This window comes from Salvelinus fontinalis, chromosome 23, assembly GCF_029448725.1.
Source record: "Salvelinus fontinalis isolate EN_2023a chromosome 23, ASM2944872v1, whole genome shotgun sequence".
Classification (NCBI taxonomy): Eukaryota; Metazoa; Chordata; class Actinopteri; order Salmoniformes; family Salmonidae; genus Salvelinus; species Salvelinus fontinalis.
In genome coordinates, this window is record NC_074687.1 from 32,862,660 (window position 1) to 32,878,924 (window position 16,265).

Genomic DNA, 16,265 nt, shown 5'->3' on the forward strand with positions numbered 1-16,265 from the left:
TGCATTTAGTGTGCCTACATACCTTTGTTGGAGAGAAATGCATTGAATTACTACCTTTTTACTGCAATCCCTAAAGGAACTAGCGATAGCAAAAGAGAAGGAAAGAGGGCTGAAAGAAATGAATTATTCCCCTCTCAAACCTCATGTACTGTATTCTTGCAAATAAACATTTTCTTTCCAACAGTGCCATCTACTGGTAACATACCCAGCGCCACTCACCTATGCAATAAGTAGACATCAAATGATGAAAAACATTTTTATTTAAACATATATCGATTTTTTATTTAAACATATATCTTTTCATGCACATGCATGAAAGACTACAAACATATAAAACTATTATTTACATCCATGGCTGCAATGTAGGTTAAAGCCATCAAAATATTTCAGACCAAAATTGCCTTCCTACAATTTAAACCCTCCAATTGGGCTAGCTGCTGTATTTACACGGCAGTCTTAGTAAGCATATATTACTGTATCATTAAATACATGAATCAAAAGCAGAATAATAAACTAATTGAACAAATCTCATAGGTTTAAAATAAAGGCAACTGGCATATAGCATAATTTCAAAAGCAATCAGTATTGTGGTATCATTTTCTCTGTAGACTAATACACATTAAGTAATTGTCAAAATAAGGAACACAATCCCTGAAACTTAACATGGTAATTTTATCCATCTGAAATACATGTTTCCTTATATGTTGAGAGTTGAATAGATCACAGCATTTTCCTGTATGTATGGACATGAACACCAGTATAAAAAACAAGCACACTACATTTAGACAGATATTGCAAATAGTAGCTATATATATGCAGTACCAGTCAAAAGTTGACACACCTACTCATTCAAGGGTTTCTTTGGTTGGTGTCTGTCACGTTCCTGACCTATTTCTGTTAGTTTGTTGTATGTGTTAGTTGGTCAGGACGTGAGTTTTGGTGGGCATTCTATGTTGTCTGTTTCTATGTTGGTTTAAGGGTTGCCTGGTATGGCTCTCAATTAGAGGCAGGTGTTTGGCGTTCCTCTAATTGAGAGTCATATTTAGGTAGGTTGTTTCACAGTGTTCGTTGTGGGTGGTTGTCTCCTGTGTCAGTGTCTGTATGTTACGCCACACGGGACTGTTCCGGTTTTTGTTAGTTAGTTAGTTCGTTTTATGTAGTCTGTTTTCCTGGTTCATGCGTTCTTCACGTTGTATGTAAGTTCGTGTCCAGGTCTATCTACATTCGTTTATTTGTTTTGTAATTATTCAAGTGTTTGTCGTGTTTTCCGTTTTGTCTAATAAATCATTATGTATCCACAACCCGCTGCACGTTGGTCAAATCCCTGCTACTCTTCGGATGAGGAGAAGGAGGAAGCCCGTTACAGTGTCCTTTAGTAGTGGTTTCTATTATTGGTGTCCTGTTACTTGAACTCTGGGAAGCTTTTATTTGGGCTGCAATTTCTGTGGCTGGTAACTCTAATGAACTTATCCTCTGCAGCAGAGGTAATTCTGGGTCTTCCATTCCTGTGGCGGTCCTCATGAGAGACAGTTTCACCATAGTGCATGAAGGTTTGTGACTGCACTTGAAGAAATTTTCAAAGTTCTTGAAATGTTCCGCATTGACTAACCTTCATGTCTTAAAGTAATGATGGACTGTCGTTTCTCTTTGCTTGTTTGAGCTGTTCTTGCCATAATATGGATTTGGTCTTTTACCAAATAGGTCTACTTTGAAGAATCTCAAATATATTTTGATTTGTTTAACACTTTTTTGGTTACTACATGATTCCATGTGTTATTTCATAGTTTGCGGTCTTCACTATTATTCTACAATGTAGAAAATAGTAACAATAAAAACCCTTGACTGGTACTGTATATAAATAACAAAATGATCTTTTTTTTTTTTGGGGGGGGGGGGGGGGGGGGTTAAAATGATCATTTTAATAAAGTGCTATTCCTACCTGATTTGACCCTGCTGTGACTCTGTTGGGATCTGAAAAAAAGAAAATCATATAGTTACGCTTCAACTACACAAGTTACATTCAACGAACCATTCTGTTTTTCCACACACACACTACTCACCACCAAACCTGGGTTCACGCAAAGCAAATTCAGAGTAATGAACTTCCTCATTCTCATCTTCCCCTGTTCGACACTTCTGGCTCTCTGGTAGTAAAAAAAAAAGAAGCCAAAATGTTAACACAGTTGCGACTTTTATAACTTCCTATACATCGGTTGGCACTGTGGAACATTCCGAATGTCATCTTGAAAGTCATCTCTACTTGATCCTTACTGTACCAGTGGAGGCTCCTCAGAGGAGGAAGGGGAGGACCATCCTCCTCAGTGAATTTCATGCAAATAAACTGTTCAAATTTTGTCTTCTCTCTCAATGAGTCAACTACTCACCACACTTTATGCACTGCAGTGCTAGCTGGCGGTGGCTTCTGCTTTCAGTATTAGATTAATTCTGATATTTTGATTGGATGGACAACATGTTAGTTAATGATGCAAGAGCTCTGATAGGTTGGACGACGTCCTCCGGAAGTTGTCATAATTACTGTGGAAGACTATGGAAGTGGGTGAGAACCATGAGCCTCCTAGGTTTTGTATTGAAGTCGATATAAGATAACTGTACTCCGGCTACAACATGGTGTGACCCTACAGAGTACTGTTGAGGCTACTGTAGACCATTGCAAAACAGTGTGTTTAAATTATATCAGTTATTTGGTGATGGGAATATTTTTTATATAATGTTATCCAAAAAGGATAACTTTAATGTTTCACTATAAACAATAGTGGATGGTCCACCCCTTCCTCCTCTGAGGAGTTTCCACTGCCATATCTATATTGTACATCATATTAGACCCAAAGTGAAGAAGTGTATATACCGTGGTCTCTTCGTGGATCTGTGATGTTATCGTAGACTGGGTCATTCTTCTGGGTCAGTGGTAGGTTCGTCACAGCTTTGAAAAAAGCGATCATAGCAAACACGTTCTCACACAATTGTTGACATAGGCCTAAATTTAAGATGTAGCAATCCAACAAGTTTGAGCAGCAATGTGGTCATTATCAGTGTATTTTACCTGTCTTCTTCCTCTTCAGGTAGAACACCAGAGCACCAACCAGGACCCCAGCAACAACCATAGCAATGCAGGCCACAATGACCACAGTCTGCAGATGGATATCTGTGGTAAATAAAAAGACATGAACAAAGAGTATGAGAGAGAACATGCTGGGATATGAGATACGTGAATACTTACTACACAGCTGACTCCATTTGCTAAGTGTAACGAGTGCGCTGAGAGTCGGGAAGCAAGTACAAGGAGTGAGTGTTTTAATAAATAAACACAAAAAACACAAAACACAAACACACTGACATGAAACAGTCAATAACACCTGAGGAAAGAATCAAGGGGAGTGAGAGATATAGGGAAGATAATCAAGGAGGTGATGGAGTCCAGGTGAGTGTCATGAGGCGCTGGTGCGCTTGACAATGGTGACAGGATCAGCAGTCTGATGACCTAGAGGCCGGAGAGGGAGTATACGTGACAGTACTCCCTCCCCGACGCCGACAAAAGGGATGAACCCGGGGATCAGGAGCGAACCGGTCATGCCGTCTGAAGCGTGGGAACCTGTCACTCCGTCTGGGGCTTGGGACCTGTCACTCCGGCTGGGGCGCGGGAACCTGTCACTCCGGCTGGGGGCGTGAGAGCCAGGCGATCCAGCAGAGGTGCGAGAGCCAGGCGATCCAGCAGAGGCGCGAGAGCCCAACGAGCCGGCGGAGGCATGAGAGCCTAACGAGTGCGCTGAGAGACGGGAAGCAATTACAGGGAGTGAGTGTTTGAATAAATAAATAAACAAAACAATAAAAACAAAACCCAAACACCACACCGACATGAAACAGTCAAACACCTGAGGAAAGAACCAAGGGGAGAGACAGATATAGGGAAGATAATTAAGGAGGTGATGGAGTCCAGGTGAGTGTCATGAGGCGAAGGTGCGCTTGACGATGGTGACAGGATCATCAGTCTGATGACCTAGAGGCCGGAGAGGGAGTATACGTGACAGTAAGACTCTAAATTCATCACAGTTTAAATTAACAGGGGCCCAAGGGCAATCCAGAGACATTGATTTGGTTTCTTGTATGATGTACTGTATGTTATTTATGATGATGTCATCTAACTGAATCTTTAATAGATTCCAATCATTCAGATGGAGCGATCTACTGTAATCTACAGACGTGTGTTACCTTTCATAGACAATGTTGATGTAATGAACTCTGATCTTCCAGCAGAATCACTGAATCTGAGGGGAATGCTTGCTCTGAGCATGCCCCCTGTGAACACCACAGACTGCAAGTGCAGCAAAACAAGTGGTTACCTGTCATTGAAGACATTGTTGTCTGTGTGGGGAGTGTGAGGGTCAGGGAGGCTGTCGCTCTGAGCATGCCCTCTGTGAACACCACACTGCCAGTGCAGCTGGTCCCTACGGAGGCTGGGCAGGGTCACACTGAGCATCCTGTTGGGGTGACTCTCTGTCAGGACGTCCTGTTTGACCAGCAGCCCCCTGCTCCCCTCCATCCTCATCCAGGCCAGGGTCACAGGCTCACCGCTCACCTCCGACAACTCACACGTCAGCACCACCGGCTGGCCACCAGGGGGCCCTCCAGATTCAGATACTAAGATAAAGAACAGAAAAAGTACAGTACTGTACTTTGACCACTGAAAGAGCATTATACTGTAACAATGTACTGAACATCTGATTAAAATAAATGAAAGGTGTATGGTTGTCTTAATAACCAACAGTCTACGTTAAAAGACAAAAGCAAAGTTACCTCGAAAGGTTGTGAGTTTAACCGAGCTGAATGTATGGCTATCAAAGAAACATGCGAACGTTCCACTATCCTCAAATGTCACTGGTGAGACATGCAGTGGGAAATCATATCCGTTGAATGGGGGAGATGAGAATCGGTCCCTTCTGATTTTTTCCGATGAAGTCAGAGTAACAGATGTTGCTGATCTGCTCATGGTCCATGCGGCTCTGCTGTATTTGTTACTAGATCTGCAGATCAACTTCACCTCACTGCTGTTGCTGTTCTCTCGAAACAGACGATATGGTTTATCAAATGTGTCTGGGAAAAAGAAACATTAAAGGGAAAATGCTGATGATATTGTTTGCCTGTATAGTGCAATTGTATCACTCTTATCTTTGTATTACTGAGGACCATATTCCTGAATATTTAACATTTGGTAAATTCATGTATTAATATATTACATTCATGTTAATAAATATTTCCTGTTTGCACATTCAGTGTAGTATAAACTACAAACAACAACTCTCCATTCAGTCTGAAATTGCAGTTGGATCTCCCCTGGCAATTCTGATCGACAGTGTGGATGATCATATGGGCTGTTTTGTTGTAGAACAACGTGGTGTTAGAAGTGGAATCTACATCTCTTTCCCACTGAAATGTGGCCCCATCTGGTAGGCTGGACACCTCGCAACGCACACTCACATCAGAACCAAGATACACTTGATTACCATTATAGTTTGGTGTCACTGCAAAAAGGATACGTATATTACTTTACTTAAATTTGTTTAAAGAAGATGAAACGAGCGGAAAAGTGGAAATCAGTGGTTATATTTTTACAAATCTAAACTGCTTGATAATCAATAATGAAATGATTACAACAGCAAACGTTTGGCTCTTATTCTGATATTGACGAGGCAATATACATTGATATTTAAAATGATTCAAATTATACACATTGAGGAACTGAACATGATCAATATACCTTTAAACACAAACACCTCAAATCTCTCCAGAACGACTGAAGCTGGTTTGGTTTGCATGAACACAAACTCTCCAGCAATTTCAAATTCTTGGGGGAAAGAAAGATCATATCCTGTTCCTTGTGAGAAAGGAGCCTGTATGTTCCATGAAGGATTTCTATTCATGGATGAAGTGATTAGGGCAACTGAAGTGTTTGAGTGTCTGCCATTATGTGAGGTCCACATCCATTGGTGCGCTGTCCCTTCCGGAACTGCAGGGGAAACTTGGAGAGTGACTCTGTTATTGGTCTCGGCAAGGAAAAATATCTTCTTTGATAATTCTGTGGAGGGAAGATATTCAAAACGATAGGATAAAAAGCTAAAAAATGTCTCTATATTAATATTATTCACTGTTCAAATCTCACATTTTCTCTCGCTCTCTTTCTCAGATGACTCTTCAATAGCTTCATCATACTTGTATGTTGTGCTTTAAAGGGGCAATCTGCTGATAGAACTACAACAAAGCAGTTTACCTGCTACTGATTTGGGAAACAGCTGAAGGATGGGCCTGGAGATATTTATAAAAATGTTTTTAATATATATATTGTTTACAACTTATTTTTGGGATACTGATGGGGTACAACAGTTGAACTGAGCTCATAAGGCAATTCCGTGTGTCTCAGTTGGTAGAGCATGGCGCCTGCAACGCCAGGGTTGTGGGTTCAATTCCCACGGGGGGACCAGGGTTCAATTCCCACGGGGGGACCAGGATGAATATGTATGAACTTTTCAATTTGTAAGTCGCTCTGGATAAGAGTGTCTGCTAAATGACTTAAATGTAAATGTAATTCAAATCTTCAAGAAACAATGGGTGTACATCAGGGATGGGCAACTTTGAAGGGTGGTGGGGGCCACAAAAACTGAACTCATCATGAGGGGAGGAAAATTCCTTGCAGGTCTGCATAGCCACATATGCATAATCCCCCACCACCACCACATAGTGAGCAAAACATTTCAGCAGACCCCATCTTGACAGCAGAGAGAACAAAAATGTTTTAGAGTTAATTTTCTACAATTCTACAAGTTGATATTTTTTTACTAATTCCCTGCAATTCTACACATTTTGCCATAGGGTGAGGAGAAATGTGTGCAGTTTTTAATATGATATCTGAGTGAGACTGACTAAGAAAGTCAATGGGGGCCCCCCGGACGGTAATTCGACCATGATTACTAAATTTAGATAGCTAGCAGCTAGACTACCTTACCAATAAAAACATTGTTTAGCTGACATGGACTAATTGACTGACAATCAGCGACTGCATCAGAGAAAAACTGCTGATGCATAACCAAATGTAAAAAATGTCACATTGTATATTATCCTATTCTAACTTGCAACAGTAGGTTGAGACACCGACTGAGTAAAATATATATATTTTTAAATGTACTTCTTCTTTTGATTCGAGGGCCTTCAAAAGGGGCGGGCCACCAGTTTCCCATCCTGGGTGTACACAGCCGTGGGAAGTAGGGGTGCTGAGGCTGCTGCAGCACCCCCTGAAAAATCTGAATGAAAATATCCTTAAAAATTCACACAAAAATGCAACCACCTTGGCAAAACACTCAGCCCCTCCCCCATCCCCCATTGCCGAAAAAAATGACTGCATCCGACCCAAACTACTTCCCGCGGCTATGCTTGTGTATATCATTCATTTAAAGGTCTCCAAATGGATGTAGCAACTACAGATTACCTCTTTAAATGGTGACTATTTTATGTCAAATAATTCAACCAGAAACACGTTACTCACGTTCAGCTGAGAGTCCCTGACCACATCTAGATATCCACAGCAGAGTCCACAACAACGTTACACCCATAGAGCCACTGTACTGCCCCATGTTGCTGTACGTTACTGTTCTGTTCCCCTCTCTACTCAGTAGCCAACTCATATCATTACTGACGTCTCTGATAAATATGTTCAGGAAATGACTGAAGAAAAGAAGAAGTTCCAAAACTACAGATGTGATGCAATTTAAAATGAGTGCAAATCTGAGGATATAGTACTTCGTAAAATCTCACTTTACTTGTATCAGCCATTTACTGTTTGTAGCAAGCAGGGATTATGGAGCAGGATTAAGGGTTTCAATGCCACACCACCATCATCATTTTACTTTTATTTAACTAAGCAAGTCAGTTAAGAACAAATTCTTATTTTCAATGACGGCCTAGGAACAGTGGGTTAACTGCCTTGTTCAGGGGCAGAACAACAGATTTTTACCTTGTCAGCTCGGGGATTCGATCGAGCAACCTTTTAGTTACTAGTCCAACGCTCTAACCACTAGGCTACCTGCCGATAATAGGCATCAATGGGATCAAAACAATAGTCAAACATGTCACAGTTTAGCAACATGTAGCAGAATATAATGTAAATGCTGTGCAATTAAAATAATATAAGTAGTATTATTACAAGCATGTTACAGATTTTAAAATTAATATGGAAACAAGACATTCCTTTTGAAGCAAACAGTGAATATTTGAAATTCCAAAGATCATGATGTCCAAATGCAACCAAAGGCTTTCAAAACCAAAAAGCTGAACTTGCTACATTATAGCCAGTCTCTTACAACAGTCCATTCAAAGTTCAAAGCTTTCCTAATACAGGACAATCAGATGGTAAAATAATCTGAGACACTGTTGACAAACTAGTATTAACATCACCATTTATTGTGTACAACCATTACAGACTGAGGATGAATGGAAATGTAAATTTCTAGGATGAACTAAATAATATACACTGAGTGTAAAAACATGACTATTTATTCTTGCCCATTCACCCTCTGAATGCCACACGTACACAATCCATGGCTCAATTGTCTCAAAAATCCTTCTTTAACCTGTCTCCCCCCTTTATCTACACTGATCGAAGTGGATTTAACAAGTGACATCAATAAGGGATCATAGCTTTCACCTGGATTCACCTGGTCAAACTATGTCATGGAAAGAGCAGATGTTCCTAATATTTTGTACACACAGTGTAAATGATTTAGGTCTTTTGGAAAGATGCTTACAGTATCATAACATGGTCATGTTTTCAATATTAGTCTTTGAGGGGAAGATTGCTGGTGATTAACACATTATTTTAACACCAATGAAGTTTCTATTGCCAGACCTTTTGACAGAACACAGTGTGTCATGTGGTAATTCCGTGTGAAAGACGTCACTGGTTGGTACAGACATGGGTGGGAAAGCTATATTTCAACACAGCCACAGGCCATAGGCTAGCAACAAGGCTATACACTAGTCTCCTCCAGTTGAGCAGGTTCCTCCTTTTGTCTCTGTGTCTGGGTGCCTGGATGGAAGACACAACAACACATCAACCAGAAGAGTTTGCAATGATGATATTTACACACACTAATTCACTAGTTTTCCACTCAGTACTTATGAAAGGTGATCATGTATGTGTAACCGATGTGAAATAGCTAGCTAGGTAGTGGTGGTGCGCACTAGCAGCAATTCAGTCAGTGAACATTTAAAACATTTACACGTGTTAACCCTCGCAAGGCTGCAGGCCCAGACGGCATTCCCAGCCGCGTCCTCAGAGCATGCGCAGACCAGCTGGCTGGTGTGTTTACAGACATATTCAATCAATCCTTAGCCCAGTCTGCTGTTCCCACATGCTTCAAGAGGGCCACCATTGTTCCTGTTCCCAAGAAAGCTAAGGTAACTGAGCTAAACGACTACCGCCCCGTAGCACTCACTTCCGTCATCATGAAGTGCTTTGAGAGACTAGTCAAGGACCATATCACCTCCACCCTACCGGACACCCTAGACCCACTCCAATTTGCTTACCGACCCAATAGGTCCACAGACGACGCAATCGCAACCACACTGCACACTGCCCTAACCCATCTGGACAAGAGGAATACCTATGTGAGAATGCTGTTCATCGACTACAGCTCAGCATTTAACACCATAGTACCCTCCAAACTCGTCATCAAGCTCGAGACCCTGGGCCTCGACCCCGCCCTGTGCAACTGGGTCCTGGACTTCCTGACGGGCCGCCCCCAGGTGGTGAGGGTAGGTAACAACATCTCCACCCCGCTGATCCTCAACACTGGGGCCCCACAAGGGTGCGTTCTGAGCCCTCTCTTGTACTCCCTGTTCACCCACGACTGCGTGGCCATGCACGCCTCCAACTCAATCATCAAGTTTGCGGACGACACTACAGTGGTAGGCTTGATTACCAACAACGACGAGACGGCCTACAGGGAGGAGGTGAGGGCCCTCGGAGTGTGGTGTCAGGAAAATAACCTCACACTCAACGTCAACAAAACAAAGGAGATGATTGTGGACTTCAGGAAACAGCAGAGGGAGCTCCCCCCTATCCACATCGACGGGTCAGTAGTGGAGAAGGTGGAAAGTTTTAAGTTCCTCGGTGTACACATCACGGACAAACTGAATTGGTCCACCCACACAGACAGCGTTGTGAAGAAGGCGCAGCAGCGCCTCTTCAACCTCAGGAGGCTGAAGAAATTCGGCTTGTCACCAAAAGCACTCACAAACTTCTACAGATGCACAATCGAGAGCATCCTGTCGAGCTGTATCACCGTCTGGTACGGCAACTGCTCCGCACACAACCGTAAGGCTCTCCAGAGGGTAGTGAGGTCGGCAGAACGCATCACCCGGGGCAAACTACCTGCCCTCCAGGACACCTACACCACCCGATGTCACAGGAAGGCCATAAAGATCATCAAGGACAACAACCACCCAAGCCACTACCTGTTCACCCCGCTATCATCCAGAAGGCGAGGTCAGTACAGGTGCATCCAAGCAGGGACCGAGAGACTGAAAAACAGCTTCTATCTCAAGGCCATCAGACTGTTAAACAGCCACCACTAACATTTAGCGGCCGCTGCCAACAAACTGACTCAGCTCCAGCCACCTTAAAAATGGGAATTGATGGAAATTATGTAAAAATGTACCACCAGCCACTTTAAACAATGCCACCTAATATAATGTTTACATACCCTACATTACACATCTCTTATGTATATGTATATACTGTACTCTATATCATCTACTGCATCTTGCCATCTTTATGTAATACATGTACCACTAGCCACTTTAAACTATGCCACTTTATGTTTACATACCCTACAGTACTCATCTCATAGGTATATACCGTACTCTATACCATCTACTGCACCTTGCCTATGCCGTCTGTACCATCACTCATTCATATATCTTTATGTACATATTCTTTATCCCTTTACACTTGCGTGTATAAGGTAGTAGTTGCGGAATTGTTAGGTTAGATTACTTGTTGTTATTACTGCATTGTCGGAACTAGTAGCACAAGCATTTCGCTACACTCGCATTAACATCTGCTAACCATGTGTATGTGACTAATAAATTTGATTTGATTTGATTTGATTTGACGTCACTTGCTCTGAGACTTGAAGAAGTGGTTCCCCTTGCTCTGCAAGAGCCGCAGCTTTTGTGGAGAGATGGGTAACGATGCTTCGTGGGTGACTGTTGTTGATGTGTGCAGAGGGTCCCTGGTTCGCGAGGGGACGGACTAAAGTTATACTGTTACATATGTTACTACATAGTGTTAATTTAAGTTGTAGTTCACTACAAAATCAAAGTTGGTCACATGTTTGGAGACTTTAAAAGCGCTCTAATGCAGAGAAGGATCCACGTGCCATGTGAAGGCTAGCTCTGCCTCGGTCCAAAATGAAAGAGAAAGATAGGTACTGTCTAACGCAGTCATTTTAGATGGTGCCTCGATGTCCCATTCCTTTGGGATTGGGTTGGATGTCTTTTTTATGGAGAGTCTATCCAAGACGGAGTGTCTCCTTACCGTTTGGTCTTCGACAGTAGAACCCGAGAAGTCCCAGAATTCCTAGGGTGGCAGCCATTGTAATCACCCCTCTGACCACTGTCTCGGTGCCCATCCCTAAGAAACAGAGACTTCTGTTAGATTATATTAAACATGGGGACCTCTCCAGCATGGTAACCTATTTATTTTGTTACGCTAGACCTATGCCAGGGGAAAGCTGAGGTCCAGTAGGGAAAAATGTGTTTGCATTGAGATATGTTGGAACAGATTAGGTCAAATTGAAAAGAGTCTATCATAACATGTTGTTACCTGTCATTGAAGACATTGTTGTCTGTGTGGGGAGTGTGAGGGTCAGGGAGGCTGTCGCTCTGAGCATGCCCTCTGTGAACACAGCACACTGCCAGTGCAGCTGGTCCCTACGGAGGCTGGGCAGGGTCACACTGAGTGTCCTGGTGGGGCGATTCTCTGTCAGAATGTCCTGTTTGACCAGCAGCCCCCTGCTTCCTTCCATCCTCAGCCAGGTTAGGGTCACAGGGTCACCGCTCACCTCCGACACCTCACACCTCAGGACCAGCGGATGATTCCTGGGGAATCCACTAGGCGGCACTGCAGAGACTGAAATGGAAATCTGGAGATCATTGGGGATCTGTCATCTGTTTTCTCAAATATAAGTAAAATAGATTATTCTGAAAAATTCACCTTGGATATTTAAAATGATAATGCTCACCCTTTAGGGTTACCACATTAATAGAGGCAACTAGGAGTTTTTCAAAATAGCAGTTGAACCTCCCACAATCTTCAAACTTCACCGGTGAAAAGTAGAGAGGGAAGTAGTATCCATTGAAGTCCCCGTATGAAAATCTCTCATTAAACGTGTCATTGGATCCATACATTGCAGTTGTCACAACGTGAACCTCTTTAGCTGTAGATAGTGGGGTCCAGGACCATGATGCATGGGTGTACCCATCTGATGTCATACAAAGCAGTGTCACCAGAGAGCTGTTGGAGCTCTCTCTGTACATTGTGAGAGTGGCATCAGACGAAACTGTGGAGAAAACCATAGCGGTGTTCAGTCAGAGGGGAAAGTTTAATTTAATTTAAATCCAAAGTCTAAATGGCATTATGGGTCCATTTTATTGTAAATGTAACTAATGTGATCACCATTTATCCATTTAAAATGAGACCAAAATGATCGATTGTTAATGACTACTGATCAAGGGGACAACATTCACAATTCACATAAAGGTTTTGATATTTCAGTTGGATAAGAACACATTTTGTACCTTCCTCAATTCTGACAGCATTAGAGACGTTATATAACAGTGTTCCATTCTGTCTAAAAGTGCAGTAGAATGCCCCCTGACTGTCCGGATGAACACTGCGTATGATCATGTGAAGAGTGTTATTGTAGAACAGCGTGGTGTTAGAAGTGGAATCTCCATCTCTTTCCCACTGCAGTGTGGCCCCATCTGGTAGGCTGGACACCTCGCAACTAACACTCACATCAGAACCCAGACGAAATGAAGGCCAAAAGGAAGGTGTAACTGAAAAAACATGGAATTCAAAAATGGTTACAATGTAAACTTACTGTCCAACCTAAAACAATAATGTGAATGAACAATTACGGTGATGAATTTTTTTCTGGAAGCTGGCTTTCGAAACGATTTAATCATTGGAAGGTATTTTGTCATTATGGAAGATTCACGATAGCTTGTCTATACAAAACATACACAAAATTGACTTACTTTTTGTGGCGAAGATCTCAATCTTAACCAATGGGACATTTGCTCTTACCAACAAAAACACCCCTGCACATTCAAACTTCGGCTTCACTGTTACGTCATAGTCTTTGCTGCAAGAAAAGTACTCTGTGAAAGGTGGACTAACCACTAGCCTAGAGGATATTGCTCTGGCTATTTGAATCTCTGAGTATCTCCCATCATGTGAGGTCCACTCCCAGCTGAACTCTGACCAGTGAGATTGAGCCAGGTCTGACACAGACTGTTGAGCCTGGTCTGACACAGACAGATGCACACTCTCTGTCTGACCTGAGATCAAGAAGATGCTCCTCTTCATCACTGTGTGTGGACAATGAGACACAGATCTGGTTAAATAACAGTTTTAATTCACCCCATAACAGTTTCAAAATGCACAGATTATTTATTGTGAATCTGGTTTAAAGCGCCTTATTTGTTTTAAAAATCAAGGACAACCGATTCAAATTAGAGAATAGGTTTTCAAAGTCTAATCGGTATACCAGTTTCCCTCTGATAGTCATAGAAACTGTCCATACTGTACATCATGTAATCCTTTAATATACATTGAAATTGCTTGTCCCAGATATTTGGGTTTTGAATGAAATATTCTGCTTGTAGAGTTGTAAACAAGATGTTCAGAGCAACAACATAATGATGATGAAATGCATACAGTAAAAACTGAACTCACCCTCAGCAGAATTCCCTGATATGCATAACAGGATCCACCACTGAATAGCCATAATGTGGTCCATACCCTGACCTGACATTTAACTCCGGGTTCCACCAATATCTGAGAAACAACTCGAGACAAAGTGAAGGAGCATAGCACATTCTTACATTGAAACAGCAGCTTGCACAATTTCCGCTGTCTTGTTCAGTTACATCTCATCATCACACTATTGCATTCATCATTGTAGCAACTTGTTCTCTTAAACTGATAATGTGAAGGTTTTCTCAGTTGATTTGAACCGTTAGCATTTGTGTTGCCCATTTTGACCATTGAATGCCATGGTTGGATGGCCGAGCCAGGCGCTGTCTGATATCTAATTATAGTCTAATCTAATTTAGGTATAGTTACAGTAATGGAATGGACCCAGAAAATTGTATGTGGTTTTATTCTCAATTACGTTAATAATACTTTAACAAAAACAAACCATGGGTAAAAGGTCAAATTTAAACTGGAATTGAACTGGAATTTAAATAGAATCAACTCAAACTAGGAACAATTTTACTTAACATGATCTAAACTGGTGTTACAGGAAGCAGTTTGTTCGTCATATCACCAGACCTATACAGTGATTCATTAAAAACATATGGTACAGTATGGTAAAGTGAAGTGCATAGCAATGTTATAATGGGGTTACGTCCATTAAGGTTCATTAGCTTTAAAGGCACAACGCAGCTTTTTAAACATTTATATTAAATCGTTTCTGGATTACAATTTAGAACTTTACTGTAATAGATTTCCATTAAAAGGGTCAAAAATACTTTTGGGGAGTGGTCTGAGTGTGAAGGGAAAAACTGAAACATAGCTGTTATTGGCAGATCGTTTTGGAACTCTTTGTTATTGGTCTATTAACCAATTTACCACATGCTGATGTCATGAAGGAAAACCGAAACTTACGCCCATTCAAACCCGCTGATTAAAAGGTGCTTTGCAGATTGTATTTTCAACCAGAAACTTTCAGGAATTAAAACGTAGCAATTATTTTTTCTAACTTCTACAGTGTTAGTTTCATCAGCTGTTTTAAATGGGCCTTTAAATGGCGGCAGCGTAGCCTAATGGTTAGAGCTTTGGACTAGTAACTGAAAGGATGCAAGGTTGAATCCCCGAGCTGACAAGGTACAAATGAACAAGGCAGTTAACCCACTGTTCCTAGGCCGTCATTGAAAATAAGAATTTGTTCTTAACTGACTTGCCTAGTTAAATAAAGGTAAAATAAAAAATAGAAGTTAGAGCCATGGCTCAAATTGCATGGGTTTTGATACAGTTTGATTCCTGAAAGTTTAGTATGAAAAATTGTTATATGAAGCAGGATTAGCATGATAAACACAATACATACAGTATATAGCTTAAATGTATTTGATAGACAATCCAACGCTGAAAGCCTTTGATAGTATAGGTCTATGTACTTTCTCAGCAGAGAAATATCTCCCCTACTTGGTTCCTTATTGGTATGGTACAAAGCATAAGCATGACAAGAGTGTATAAGATCATCCACTCAGTAGCGTATTCATCACAGTCACTGAACGTAGACAGCATCATTATTTTACAACTTTTATGTTTTAAACAGACCACCATAGTGCCTGTGCCCAAGAACACTAAGGTAACCTGCCTAAATGACTACCAACCCGTGCACTCACGTCTGTAGCCATGAAGTGCATTGAAAGGCTGGTCATTGCTCACATCAACACCGTCATCCCAGAAACCCTAGACCCACTCCAATTTGCATACCGCACCAACAGATCCACAGATGATGCCATCTCTATTGCATTCCACACTGCATTTTAACACCTGGACAAAAGAAACACCTATGTGAGAATGCTGTTCATTGACTACAGCTCAGCGTTCAACACCATAGTGCCCTCAAAGCTCATCACTAAGCTAAGGACCCTGGGACTAAACACCTCCCTCTGCAACTGGATCCTGGACTTCCTGACGGGCCTCCCCCAGGTGGTAAGGTTATGTAATAACACATCCGCCACGCTGGTCCTCAACACGGGGGCCCCTCAGGGGTGCGTGCTCAGCCCCCTCCGGTACTCCCTGTTCACTCATGACTGCATGGCCAGGCACGACTCCAACACCATCATTCAATTTGCCGACGACACAACAGTGGTAGGCCTGATCACCGACAACAACGAGACAGCCTATAGGGACGAGGTCAGAGACCTGGGCGTGTGGTACCAGGACAACAACCTCTCCC

At 42.0% G+C, this 16,265-nt stretch overlaps 2 protein-coding genes across 5 annotated transcripts; both read right to left on the reverse strand.

Annotated features, from left to right (window-relative positions):
* Nucleotides 1-272: 272 nt before the first annotated feature.
* LOC129821157 (uncharacterized) lies at nt 273-7,677 on the reverse strand. 4 transcript variants are annotated; one of them, XR_008754278.1, is made up of 9 exons: nt 7,553-7,677; nt 5,774-6,091; nt 4,813-5,537; nt 4,359-4,656; nt 3,062-3,784; nt 2,867-2,941; nt 2,061-2,144; nt 1,940-1,971; nt 273-733 (listed from the first exon to the last, which is right to left on the reverse strand). XR_008754278.1 is itself a non-coding variant. In XM_055878501.1 (9 exons), the coding sequence occupies exons 4-9, from the start codon at nt 4,423-4,425 to the stop codon at nt 698-700; spliced, it is 396 nt and encodes a 131-aa protein (XP_055734476.1). In that variant the 5' UTR covers nt 4,426-4,656; nt 4,813-5,537; nt 5,774-6,091; nt 7,553-7,677; the 3' UTR covers nt 273-697. The 4 variants fall into 4 exon arrangements, 1 of the variants encoding a protein (XP_055734476.1); XR_008754277.1 differs by having other exon boundaries at nt 3,062-4,015; XM_055878501.1 differs by having other exon boundaries at nt 3,062-3,163.
* A 768-nt stretch (nt 7,678-8,445) lies between these two features.
* Nucleotides 8,446-14,128, reverse strand: LOC129821158 (uncharacterized). Its single transcript, XM_055878503.1, has 7 exons — nt 14,030-14,128; nt 13,330-13,662; nt 12,868-13,128; nt 12,312-12,629; nt 11,894-12,199; nt 11,606-11,701; nt 8,446-9,091 (listed from the first exon to the last, which is right to left on the reverse strand). The coding sequence occupies exons 1-7, from the start codon at nt 14,106-14,108 to the stop codon at nt 9,033-9,035; spliced, it is 1,452 nt and encodes a 483-aa protein (XP_055734478.1). The 5' UTR covers nt 14,109-14,128; the 3' UTR covers nt 8,446-9,032.
* Nucleotides 14,129-16,265: the final 2,137 nt, after the last annotated feature.

Coding starts and splice junctions, on each gene's coding strand:
- LOC129821158 (XM_055878503.1), bottom strand. CDS start 14,108: ATGTCAGGTCAGGGTATGGACCACATTATGGCTATTCAGTGGTGGATC. Junction 11,702..11,893: donor AACAATGTCTTCAATGACAG/GTAACAACATGT, acceptor TCTGTTTCTTAG/GGATGGGCACCGAGACAGTG. Junction 9,092..11,605: donor CTACTGTCGAAGACCAAACG/GTAAGGAGACAC, acceptor TCTTCCATCCAG/GCACCCAGACACAGAGACAA.
- LOC129821157 (XM_055878501.1), bottom strand. CDS start 4,425: ATGCTCAGAGCGACAGCCTCCCTGACCCTCACACTCCCCACACAGACA. Junction 2,942..3,061: donor CCTGAAGAGGAAGAAGACAG/GTAAAATACACT, acceptor CTTTTTTCAAAG/CTGTGACGAACCTACCACTG. Junction 2,145..2,866: donor AGATCCACGAAGAGACCACG/GTATATACACTT, acceptor TTTTACTACCAG/AGAGCCAGAAGTGTCGAACA.